The sequence below is a fragment of the Pimephales promelas genome, chromosome 16 (genome assembly GCF_988280905.1).
Source record: "Pimephales promelas chromosome 16, fPimPro1.hap1.1, whole genome shotgun sequence".
Classification (NCBI taxonomy): Eukaryota; Metazoa; Chordata; class Actinopteri; order Cypriniformes; family Leuciscidae; genus Pimephales; species Pimephales promelas.
In genome coordinates, this window is record NC_142784.1 from 12,862,557 (window position 1) to 12,875,354 (window position 12,798).

Consider the following 12,798-nt stretch of genomic DNA (forward strand, 5'->3'; position numbering starts at 1 on the left):
CAATATAAATGCTTTTCCAATATTTTCTATAGTCTGGAGAATAAACCTCTCAGAGAGAAAGAGCTCCATCCTCCTAGAAGTGCTGAAACTGCAGACAGAGAAGAAACCAGTAGAGCTGATAGACTGGACAGATGAAGAGAGTGAAGTGAGGGGATTCCTCCAGTGTCTGCCCTACATCTCACAGCTCAGGTGAGAATTTGTCCCACCAGTATTTTTTTTTTTTTTTTTGGATTGCTAGATTGTAATGGAGCTGCTTTTTTGTGACTGTGTAGATTTACCCAACCAGAGACGAGATCCTGTGAAGAATGGGAGAAACAAAAGCGGTCTCTTTTTTTAACTCTGTGTCTGCAAGCTGCTCTAACAGATACACAAGGCACCACAGAGATGACTGTAGAATCACTGCTGTCTCTTCAGGAATATGGGAGATGTGATTTCCTGCTGGATCTGTGTTCACATGTGAAAGACTATGAGACTCAAACAGGCAGGAGTGTCCTTCCAGCATTACAGCCAGTTTATCAGTCAGCTCCTGCAGTCTGGAGCATAAACCTCTCAGAGAGAAAGAGCTCCATCCTCCTAGAAGTGCTGAAACTGCAGACAGAGAAGAAACCAGTAGAGCTGATAGACTGGACAGATGAAGAGAGTGAAGTGAGGGGATTCCTCCAGTGTCTGCCCTACATCTCACAGCTCAGGTGAGACTGTGTGTGCAAATTAAAGGGATAGTTCACTTTCAAATAAATTTTTGATATGTTTTAGCTTACCTCAAGGGCATCCAAGATGTAGGTGCATTTTATAAAAAATAGCATTTTCAATTTTGACATTTTTTGGTCAAACCGTTGTTGTCTGTCAGTCCTATAATGCAGTTTTAGGGGGTCCACCTCAAAGAGCATGCACAGAGAAGTCAAAATTAAACATGATTGAATGACTCGTGAATGTAAGTACACACTGATGGCCTAAGACGCGAAACGAGCGGTTTGTGTGAGAAAACGAACAGTATTTATATAGGTTTTACCTCTTGTTAACAGCCGTCGACCTAAAACTGATCTGAATCAGATGTCCAACTGAACCGTCTCCAGACGTTACGCCGGAAGTGATCTCTCGCGCGTCTACGTCACGCATTGTTTACACGGAGATTTCGAAAGTTTTACCTTTCTCTAAACATGTTTAGATGTTTAGAGAAAGAGCAAAGACGGCAGCGTTGCCCCCCTCGGGTGTGGTAGCGTTGTCCGAGCCAGACCAAGAGTTTTCGCTTATGCTTGCCCCGGCGGCTGAAAAATGTTGGGCTCGTGTGGCCTCCACTGCGTCCCGAACCTTCCCGGCCCGACGATCCATTTCTCGGGGTGGCTCATGCTGGTTATCAGTACTCCGCCCCGTTTCTTTTCTTTCCAGAAGTGCATGAGGAGGTGACGAGATCGTAGACGGCCCCTCCGGCGGCCAGACACAGGCCGACTCCCTCAGCGCTCTCGATGGCGGGGTAGCAAAGGGATACGAAGGCATCCCCTCAGTGGAGTGGTCTGTGGCGATGCAGCTGTGTCCCAAGACTGGCGGGGTCCACCTGGCGGGGTAACCCTTCGCTACCCTCCCGCACCTGTAGGTTCTCTTATGGTCTGACTGGAAAGGCTTACAGTGTGTGTGGAGAAGCTGCTTCTGTCCTGCATGCCATGGCGCTCCTCCAGGTCCACCAGGCCCAGGCACTCTGTGACATGCAGAAGGGTGCTACCGACCGACCCTGGGGTGCTCCAAGAGCTGCGACTGACCTCGCCCTACGGGTGACGAAAGTCTCCACATGTTCCCTGGGTCGGGCGATGTCCACTCTTGTGGTCCAGGAGCGACATCTATGGCTCACCCTGATGGATATGAGGGAGTCGAACAAGAACAGGTTCCTGAACTCCCCCATATCCCAGGGTGGCCTCTTTGGCGATGCAGTGGAGAGCTATTCCCAGTAACGCTGCTCGGCCTGCTGCATATGAGACCGCTTCAGGGCTGGCTTCAGGATCGAGTCCCGAGATGGGTGTGGTAGAGCGACACGTTCTGGGTCAAAATTACCCTGCACTGTCAAAGACACTGTGCAAAGTCGGGGAGGATGAGGAGCAGGTCTTGCTAGTTGTGCCGTATTGGCCCAACCTGACCGGGTTCCCGGAACTTATGCTCCTAGCTGTAACGTTTGGATGGAAAGAGGACCCAACAGCGAGGATGCGGTAAACTGATAGTCTTTAATGGATAGTAAGCAGACCAACAGTAATCATCAGAAGTTCAGGGGAATAATAGCAGAAAACAGTCACGGCCACACGGCACTAAACGAGAACAGAAATCCCCTCTTCTGGTGAGCCCCGAATGCAGCCACGGACGGCGACTCGCTAGGCAGAGAAACCCCGAACCTCTCGTGAATGAGGTGAGGTCAGCAGTAGGTTGGTGGCGAGGCAGAGGACCACAGCTTCCAGTGCTGAACTGAAGTCAGAGAGCAAAACCACACAGTAATATATGCAGGTAGGAATTACAGCTCACACCAGGACAGGACAGGACAGGACAGGACTAGAGAGATAATTCTGGCGTCAGTATTAAGCCACAACATAGAATAATCCGACAAGGATCTAGGGACAGAAAGCGCTAGAAGAAGGAGAAACAATCAGGGGAAGAATGGAAACAGCTGGTACAGACCAGCACAGATAATAGGAAGAGTAGCCTCAGCTGAAAGAGATGAGATAATGAGATCCTGAGGGCGTAATGCGAGAAAGAGAGAGAGAGTGAACAAACGGCCACAAGAGGGAGACAGAGAAAGAGAGAAGAACCAGGATCATGACAGTACCCCTCCCTCAACGAGCGCCTCCTGGCGCTCCCAGGGCTGAAGACCGATGAGACCGGAGGAAATCCTCGATGAGCGAGGGGTCCAAGACGTCTCGGGAGGGAACCCAGCTTCTCTCCTCAGGACCATACCCCTCCCAGTCGACTAAATATTGGTACCCACGACCCCGTCGGCGTCTGTCCAAAAATTCGGCTGACTGTGTAGACAGGAACGCCCTCAACACGAACGGGGGGGCAAGAAGGGCGGGAGGGAGGGCGAATGACCGGCTTAATACATGAGACATGAAAAACAGGGTGGACTCGACGGAGATTGGACGAAAGACGAAGACGGACAGTGACAGGATTGATGATCTTGATAATGCGGAAAGGACCAATGAAACGGGGTGCCAATTTACGAGACTCGGATTGGAGAGGCAAATTTGCCGTGGAGAGCCACACTCTCTGACCACGAATGTAACGAGGGCTCTTTACCCGACGCTTATTGGCCGCTGTTCTCATGCGTCCCCTTGAACGACAAAGTGCTGATTTAACTCTCCTCCAGGTGCGTCTACAGCGAGCAATAAAGACCTGAACGGACGGACACCTAGACTCCGCCTCCTGTGAGGAGAACAGAGGAGGCTGGTAACCAAGGCAACCGTGGAAAGGCGAAAGGCCCGTGGCGGAAGACGGATGCGAGTTATAAGCGTACTCAGCCCAAGGGAGTTGTTCAGACCACGATGCGGGATTGCGAGAAACCAGACTACGGAGAATGCGAGCAATGCTTTGATTAGCCCGTTCGGCCTGCCCATTAGTTTGGGGGTGATAGCCCGACGAGAGGCTGGCGGTGGCCCCTATAAGGCGGCAAAATTCCTTCCAGAACAATGAGGCGAACTGCGGACCTCTATCAGATACTACATTGGAGGGTAACCCATGCAGTTTAAAGACATGGTCTACCATGATCTGGGCAGTCTCCTTAGCAGAGGGAAGTTTAGGGAGCGGAATAAAGTGAGCCGACTTAGAAAAACGATCGACTACAGTCAGGATGACTGTACTCCCAGCTGAGGAGGGAAGTCCGGTAATAAAATCAAGCGCTATATGCGACCACGGACGAGCAGGCACAGGCAAGGGTCGAAGGAGACCGGCGGGGGGAGAATGACCCGACTTGGTCTGAGCGCATACGACACAAGAGGCAACAAAACGACGCGTGTCATGTTCTAACATGGACCACCAAAAACGCTGACGGATAGAGGCGAGCGAACCCCGAACTCCCGGATGAGCGGCTAATCTGGAAGAATGTCCCCATCTAAGGACCGCTTGACGTGCTGACGCGGGAACAAAAAGAAGATCCCTAGGACACTCAGGAGGGGCAGTGACTCGAGAGAGAGCCCTTCTGACCAGTCTCTCGATTCCCCAAACAATAGCCCCCACGAAGCGCCCTGGGGGAATTACCGCCTCATGATTGACTGGCGCAGAAGACGAATCAAAGAGACGGGAGAGAGCATCGGGCTTAACGTTCTTGGAACCTGGGCGGTAGGATATCGAAAAATCAAAGCGAGTAAAAAACAGAGCCCAGCGAGCCTGGCGTGCGTTCAAACGCTTAGCAGAACGGATGTATTCCAGGTTACGGTGGTCAGTCCACACTAGAAACGGAACAGCGGACCCCTCTAACCATTGTCGCCACTCCCCTAAAGCTAGGCGAATGGCGAGTAACTCCCGATTACCGACATCGTAGTTGCGTTCAGCAGGTGAGAGGCGGTAAGAGAAAAAAGCACAGGGATGTACTTTACCATCAGCGGCGGACCGTTGGGAGAGCACAGCCCCGACCCCCACCTCTGAAGCATCCACCTCCACTATAAATTGTCTCGAGACATCGGGAGTGAGTAGGACCGGAGCCGTAGTAAAAAGGGTCTTTAGCCGATCAAATGCCGTTTGTGCGGCATCTGTCCACCTAAAGCTGGACTTGACGGACGTCAGAGCTGTAAGGGGCGCGGCTACCTGGCTGAAATTTCGGATGAAACGACGATAAAAATTCGCAAATCCGAGAAATCGATGTAACGCGACGCGGGAGTCGGGTATGGGCCACTCGGTAACCGCCGACACCTTGCCTGGATCCATACTGACACCCTCTGCGGAGACAATAGAGCCTAAAAACGAAATCGAAGACACGTGAAAGGTGCACTTCTCAGCCTTGACAAATAGTCGATTCTCTAGAAGCCGTTGGAGGACTCGGCGGACGTGCTGAATATGGACCTGAAGGGACGGAGAGAAAATCAGAATGTCGTCCAAGTAGACAAAGACAAAAATGTTGAGCATATCGCGGAGGACGTCATTAATGAGAGCCTGAAAAACTGCGGGAGCGTTGACCAAACCGAAAGGAAGAACCCTATATTCAAAGTGCCCCAGGGGTGTGTTAAACGCAGTCTTCCACTCGTCTCCCTCCCTTATTCGAACTAAATGATAAGCGTTACGGAGATCGAGCTTAGAGAAAATCTTTGCTCCCTGTAAGATGTCAAAAGCTGAAGACATCAGTGGCAAGGGGTAACGATTCTTGACAGTGATCTCGTTCAGCCCTCGATAATCTATACAAGGGCGCAAAGAGCCATCCTTCTTCTTGACAAAGAAGAAGCCGGCACCTGCAGGAGACGATGATGGAACGATCAGACCAGCATTTAGAGATTCTGACAGGTAATTCTCGAGCGCCTTACGTTCTGGAGCTGACAACGAATATAGTCTTCCCCGAGGAGGAGAGGTCCCCGGGAGAAGATCTATGCTACAGTCGTACTGGCGATGAGGGGGGAGAGAAGTGGCCCGAGCACGGCTGAAAACCTCCCGCAGATCGTGATACTCCTCCGGTACTCCTGTCAAATCACCCGGCCCTTCCTGGAAAACAGAAACAGATGACACGGGGGGAACAGCAGAAGTCAAACACTTAACATGACACGACAGTTTCCAGGATAAAATACAGCCGTTAGACCAGTCAACATGGGGATTATGTTGAACGAGCCAAGGGTGGCCCAAAACTACCGGTGTAAAGGGAGAGTGAAAAACTAAAAAAGAAATAGTCTCATTATGGTTCCCTGAGACGGAGAGAGTAAGGGGAACAGTCTCTCTCCGCACCCTAGGAAGGGAACTGCCATCTAGGGCGAACAGGGGGGCGGAGCTCTTTAAGTCAATGAGGGGAATACCTTGTTCACGAGCCCACGTCTCGTCGACGAAATTTCCCTCAGCACCGGAGTCGACCAGGGCGGTCCCGGACACTGAGGTTGTAGACCATCGAAGGAGGACAGGCATAGTGGTGCAGGACTTGGACGGAGGGGTCCTAGAAACAGCTCTCGCCAGTAACCCTCCGCCTACTGACGAGCTCTGGCTTTTACTGGACAGTCTGAGACAAAGTGTCCAGCGGCAGCACAGTACATGCACAAACGATTCATGATACGTCACTCACGTTCCTTACGGGAGATACGAAGACCTCCGAGTTGCATCGGCTCAGGATTCGGAGTGGCAGGCTGAAAAGGAGTACCCTCAGGTGGAGCGAAGAGGGCGGCTTCCATTCCGCGGGCTCGACGGCGTGAGTCAAAGCGTCTCTCCACCCGAATTGCCAGATCGATGAGAGCGTCGAGTTGGGTGGGTGCTTCGCGTGCCAGAATCTCGTCCTTGAGCTCCGGGTTAAGCGCCTCCAGAAAACGGGCCACCAAAGCCGTATTGTTCCACCCACAGGTCGTCGAGAGCGTGCGGAACTGGATGGAGAAGTCAGTCACCGAACGCCTCCCCTGACGGAGTACAGAGAGCAAGCGCGAAGCCTCCTCACCATAGGCTGAGCGATCAAAAACTCTTATCATCTCCTCCTTGAAAAGAGAGAAGTCAAACACACAGTTGGTCTCGGCCTCCCAGTTCGCCGCGCCCCACTCCCGTGCCCGGCCAGTGAGGAGTGAGATGACGAAAGCGACCCTAGACCGGTCAGTAGAATACGTAGAGGGCTGGAGAGAAAAGACCACCTCGCACTGTGTCAGAAAGGAGCGGCATTGCGTGGGCTCACCCGAGTACACGGGCGGGTTATTTATCCGGGGTTCGGACACTCCGCGGGTCTCAGGAAAAGAAGGTGGCTCTGAACTGATGAACCCGCTGAGAGAGACCCGTCATCTGAGCAGCCAGAGATTCTACAGCCTGTCTTGCCGACGAGATGTCCTCATCATGTCGGCCCAGTAAAACACCCTGCATCTCGACAGCCGCATGAAGGGGACTGCCACTCGCTGAGTCCATCTTGGTCGGATTATTCTGTAACGTTTGGATGGAAAGAGGACCCAACAGCGAGGATGCGGTAAACTGATAGTCTTTAATGGATAGTAAGCAGACCAACAGTAATCATCCGAAGTTCAGGGGAATAATAGCAGAAAACAGTCACGGCCACACGGCACTAAACGAGAACAGAAATCCCCTCTTCTGGTGAGCCCCGAATGCAGCCACGGACGGCGACTCGCTAGGCAGAGAAACCCCGAACCTCTCGTGAATGAGGTGAGGTCAGCAGTAGGTTGGTGGCGAGGCAGAGGACCACAGCTTCCAGTGCTGAACTGAAGTCAGAGAGCAAAACCACACAGTAATATATGCAGGTAGGAATTACAGCTCACACCAGGACAGGACAGGACAGGACAGGACAGGACTAGAGAGATAATTCTGGCGTCAGTATTAAGCCACAACATAGAATAATCCGACAAGGATCTAGGGACAGAAAGCGCTAGAAGAAGGAGAAACAATCAGGGGAAGAATGGAAACAGCTGGTACAGACCAGCACAGATAATAGGAAGAGTAGCCTCAGCTGAAAGAGATGAGATAATGAGATCCTGAGGGCGTAATGCGAGAAAGAGAGAGAGAGTGAACAAACGGCCACAAGAGGGAGACAGAGAAAGAGAGAAGAACCAGGATCATGACACTAGCGACATTATCTCCTTGGCCCATTCCTCTAAGGAAGGACCTGCTTTCTCAGAGACAGGCCACTCTATAGCACCCGTGTCCAGACCTCTGGAGACTCCATGTCTAGTCCCTGGACGGGGCGCGGACATTGTAGGTGGCCTACCATAGGCTGTGGTAGACACCATCTCTTTCGCTAGAGCCCCCTCTACGAGGCGCCTCTATGCATTGAAGTGGAACCTGTTCGTCGTTTGGTGCTCTTCACGCTGGGAAGACCCCCAATCTTGCCTGATCAGAGTCGTGCTTTCCTGCAAGATGGGTTGGAGTGAAGGCTGTCTCCCTCCACCCTCAAAGTGTATGTTGAAGCAATAGCTTCTCATCACGATACAGTAGATGGGAAGTTATTAGGAAAGCATGACCTGGTCATTAGATTCCTTAAGGGTAGTAGGAGGAAAAATCTGCCTCGTAATCTGCACTCTGTACCCTCTTGGGACATAGCTCTAGTGCTCTTCAGAGGCCCCCTTTTGAGCCCTTAAATACTGTGGAGTTGAATATTCTGTCTATGAAGACAGCTCTCCTATTGGCTCTGGCCTCTTTCAAGAGGGTAGGGGATCTGCAGGCATTTTTCGGCGACAGATTCTGCTTGGAGTTCGGACAGGGCCTTTCTCACGTTGTTCTGAGACCCCAGTTCGAATATGTGCTTAAGGTTCCTACTACTCCATTTGTAGATCAGGTAGTGAACCTGCAAGCGCTGCCAACGGAGGAGGTAGACCCAGCCCTAGCTTTTCTCGGTCCCGTATGTGCTCTACATTGTTACGTGAACAGAATGCAAAGCTTTAGGCCCACTGTCCAGTGGATGCTATCGTCCAGGCTTATGAGTCCCAGGACGTGCCTTGCCCACCTAGATTGACGGCACACTCCACTAGGAGTGTTGCCTCCTCTTTGGCGCTGGCGCAAGGCACCTCACTGGCAAGGTGACTAGAGCTGTGGGCGGGGTGTCATCTAACAGGTACGCTATATTTTATAGCTTATGTGTTGAGCCTGTTTCCTCCTGTGTACTCGCTACAGCCAGTAGTGCGAGAAATTAGGTCATGACGGCTTGCTACGCCATTCTAGCCTAATAGGCCGGATATGTGCACTTTTTGCTCCGTTGGTTTCACAACAAATGGCTAACCTCATGAGTTCCTCCATCACCTCTCCGGCTCCAGGCAAGGCGGATCGCCCGGTGCCAGGTCTACCTCTCGTAGGAGTTGTTATTAGACTGGGTGGCCTTAACAGTGGTCCCTATGGTTACCCATTTCTTCCACGTTCCAGCTACCCTCCAGGTTAGCACACCGTGCCTTCCACTCGACAGACCCGTTCTGTCGTCCTTGCTAAGTACGCTCCCACCCCTCGGGCTGGGACTACCTCTAGGACTGCCATATGTTTAACTACCCTACGGGCTAGTACATACGTGTATTCCAGTGCCTCCCTTTGGGCAGGCAGGGACTCCGCAATGTTTCCTCCTACAGGGTGGGCACGTTTCCCCAGTGTTATCCAAATCGACTGAGCGGGTCTTGCGGAACAGCAGTGTGATTCTTCCTAGCTAGCTCCCGCTGTAAAGAAAACTAAGAAACTGCTTTGGCGGGAAGCTAAGCTGGGCGCAGGAAGGGGCCAACACCATGGCATGTTATTAAGGATCCCTATTTATTGGAAACCCCTACAAGACGTGGGAGTTCCCGAATGAAAGGGAACATCTCGGTTACTTATGGTAACCCTCATTCTGAGGAGGGAACGGAGATGTCTCGTCACGTCGCCATGCTTGCTATACCTTCGCGGAGGACTGGTCACCGTCCGGCTCCTCAGTGTAAAGCAAATGTGTGTGTGCTTGCTTCCGCTTCAATCCCGCACTGGCAGGCAGGGCGCGGAATGCAAATCCTGCATGGCAATATTCATTGGCTCGTTTTAATTCACTCAAAGGTAATTGGTCTCCCTAGCGTGATCCCAATTCGTTGGAAACTCCTCAGACGATACGTCTCCGTTCCCTCCTCAGGGAATGAGGGTTACCATACGTAACCGAGAAGTTTTGTTTAGCTTTAATTGATTGTTGAAACTCATATGTTCCCATGTGAATTTGAGTTTATGCCTGCCTTTGTTGTAGAGGTCCATGGAGTACACTGAAATTATCACTAACTGACTTGCCCTTTTTAACACTTAACATTAAATGCTCTTTATTTACTCAGATTTGAACAACATGTGTTTAATGGACAGAGGAAAATGGGAGCTGTACAGTATCTAAGGAATCTGATTGTTACAGCTTCAGAGCTTAAAACAACTTCTGGAGAAACCTTTGCTGAGCTATCTGTGTGTAACTACACATCCTTCCCTTTTAATGAGGAGAATTGTGATGAGTATATGTATCAGATTCTTCAGTGTGATTTTCTGCTGGATCTGTACTCACATGTGAAGGTCTATGAGACTCAAACAGGCAGGAGTGTCCTTCAAGCATTACAGCCAGTTTATCAGTCAGCTCCTGCAGTCTGGAGAATAAAGCTCTCAGAGAGAAAGAGCTCCATCCTCCTAGAAGTGCTGAAACTGCAGACAGAGAAGAAACCAGTAGAGCTGATAGATTTGACAGATGAAGAGAGTGAAGTGAGGGGATTCCTCCAGTGTCTGCCCTACATCTCACAGCTCAGGTGAGTCTAATTTACATTTTTCAAGTATATATTTTAATAATTTACACTACTGAAACTTCATGTCAGTCACTTCATCAAACTTCATGTTAGTGTCTAATTAAATTATTTTGATCTGTAGAGTTTCTCCACCACAAATGCAAGAAGAATCCTTTAAAGATTGGGAAAAAAGAAAGAGATCATCTCTACTTAATCTGTGTTTGCAAGCAGCTCTTGTCCAATATGAAAACCCTGAGACAAATATAGAGATACTGCTATCATCTGTTCTTTATGAGAAATGTGACTTCCTGCTGGATCTGTACTCCCATATGAAGGACTATGAGACTCAAACAGGGAGGAGTGTCCTTCCAGCATTACAGCCAGTTTATCAGTCAGCTCCTGCAGTCTGGTGTGTATATCTCTCAGAGAGAAAGAGCTCCATCCTCCTAGAAGTGCTGAAACTGCAGACAGAGAAGAAACCAGTAGAGCTGAGAGACTGGACAGATGAAGAGAGTGAAGTGAGGGGATTCCTCCAGTGTCTGCCCTACATCTCACAACTGAGGTACAGTTCCTTTTGAATCAAATCAGGAGCATACATTTTTTTGTTTTTCATTGTATGAGACTGTTAAAAATATATTTTATAGATCTGCAATGAGTAGTGCTTCAGGGTATCCTTGTGTTACGACAGTATTTTGGTACCTATGTCTCAAAATGGTACATATTCATTAGTATTTTCCACATTGTAGTACCATATTCTGTGGTAGTAGTAAATATACTCGCATGGGATACTGAACTAAACTCAGTTGTAGAACAGTTGTCTGTTTCTGTAGTAACATGAATTTTATGATTCTGACTGCTGAATGTCCTTTTTTTTACTGTAAAAGTTGTATAATCTATCCAAAAACTAATCAACGATATCTTATCTAAATATTCATATTTAGTTTGTAACATATTATGTCTATGATATATTAGCATATAAATGTTAATTTGCAGTTTGCAGTTTTAGTTATGACTTGTTACACTATACTTTGTCACAAAATGGAGTTTTTTAAAGTGAAAGGGTCACAGAGATAATTATGTAGTAACACAATTCTTAGGCTATCTCTTAAATAATTTCGAACAGCTCTCATATTAACAACTATCCAAACTGTTATAGACCTAAAATAGCTTTTGTAGGCCTATGTCACTCTTAAATGTCAGAGAAAAGGACAGAATCAGAGATTATTTAGAAAATAGAAAATTGTACTTTGCATATTATAAGCTACTGTAAAAACACATAATTAAAGTTGATTTTAGTTGATCATTATTAAAATTATTTTCATTTCATGAATATTGACCAAAATGATCACATACACAGAATGTTGTTCAAAAAGCCTAATACACAATGAAATCAATTCACCAAGTTAATAACATTAAAGATTTGTTTTAAAGGAGTGTCTTTTATGTTACCTACTAAACTTTAAAAAAAGGTTAACACAAAAAAGGTTTTATAAAAAAGTAAACCTCATATTTCAGCATTTAAATCATCTATAAAAAGAATGAGTCAATAAAGATACATTCCTGACATTTATAATGCACAGTAGCTTATCTTTTATTATTAATAGTAAAATTCGGTCCGATTTCCCCATGGCTGTCGTTGCTATACAACCATGCACTGCGCTCTCCACAACGAGTTTTAGTAGAGAATGTATTCCCACCACAGAAAAATGCTTGCTGTAGCTCTGCTAAAAGATTTATTTACGGAGAAGTGAAAAAACACCCAAGTGTTTGGGTGCACGTGCTGAAAAGTTTATCAGCGCGCTTCCCGTGAGCGCATAATTAGCGCGCCTCCCGTGCACCTATTTGAAATAACGACCTCGAGCACGCAAAAGACGTGATGCGTGAACTAATCAGGAGACCCTCTTAAAGGGTCACTTCACCCATTTGCATTAAGCTTTGTATCTTTAGAAACCCAGTCATATTTTTGAATGGTCATGGTTTATTCCCTTATTTTCCTCTGAGATGGGAGAAATAAGGATTTAAGTGTTTTACTTCCTGCTTATCATGATGTAAAAATCGTCATTTTGTGTCACGATAAGCAGGAAGTCATATTTCATTAAAATCTTTAGAACTACATACATTAGCTCATTATTATTCCAGGGTGTTGGACCCACTCACCCTACAAGCCTATTACAGATCAGTGGGTGGGACTTCACTTGCAGAAACTGAAATCAATATCCGCCATCTTGTTTGGAAGCTAAACTAACAAGCGCTGTGGAGATAGTAAGTTATGACAATGACGGAAGAAACTAAACATGATATGGAAGAAGAGGATTTTGAAATTCTGCTCCTCGAATCCGATGTTCGTGGCTATCTTTACGAGCTGCAGTATAGTTTAGAGCAGCTGAGGCTGATGCATAGACATATACACTAGACCTCACCTTGGCTACGGCAGTTCACTGGAACGAATGCGTCAATAGTGCCG

At 48.2% G+C, this 12,798-nt stretch overlaps 1 protein-coding gene across 1 annotated transcript in view; it reads left to right on the forward strand.

Moving 5' to 3' along the window:
* Positions 1 to 12,798, forward strand: part of LOC148973323 (uncharacterized) — a 95,035-nt gene that overhangs the window by 33,912 nt on the left and 48,325 nt on the right. The window contains exons 15-18 of the mRNA XM_089120795.1: positions 33 to 189; positions 273 to 689; positions 9,906 to 10,358; positions 10,477 to 10,896. Coding sequence (XP_088976921.1) covers positions 33 to 189; positions 273 to 689; positions 9,906 to 10,358; positions 10,477 to 10,896 — 1,447 coding nt within the window. The remainder of the gene's footprint in view (positions 1 to 32; positions 190 to 272; positions 690 to 9,905; positions 10,359 to 10,476; positions 10,897 to 12,798) is intronic.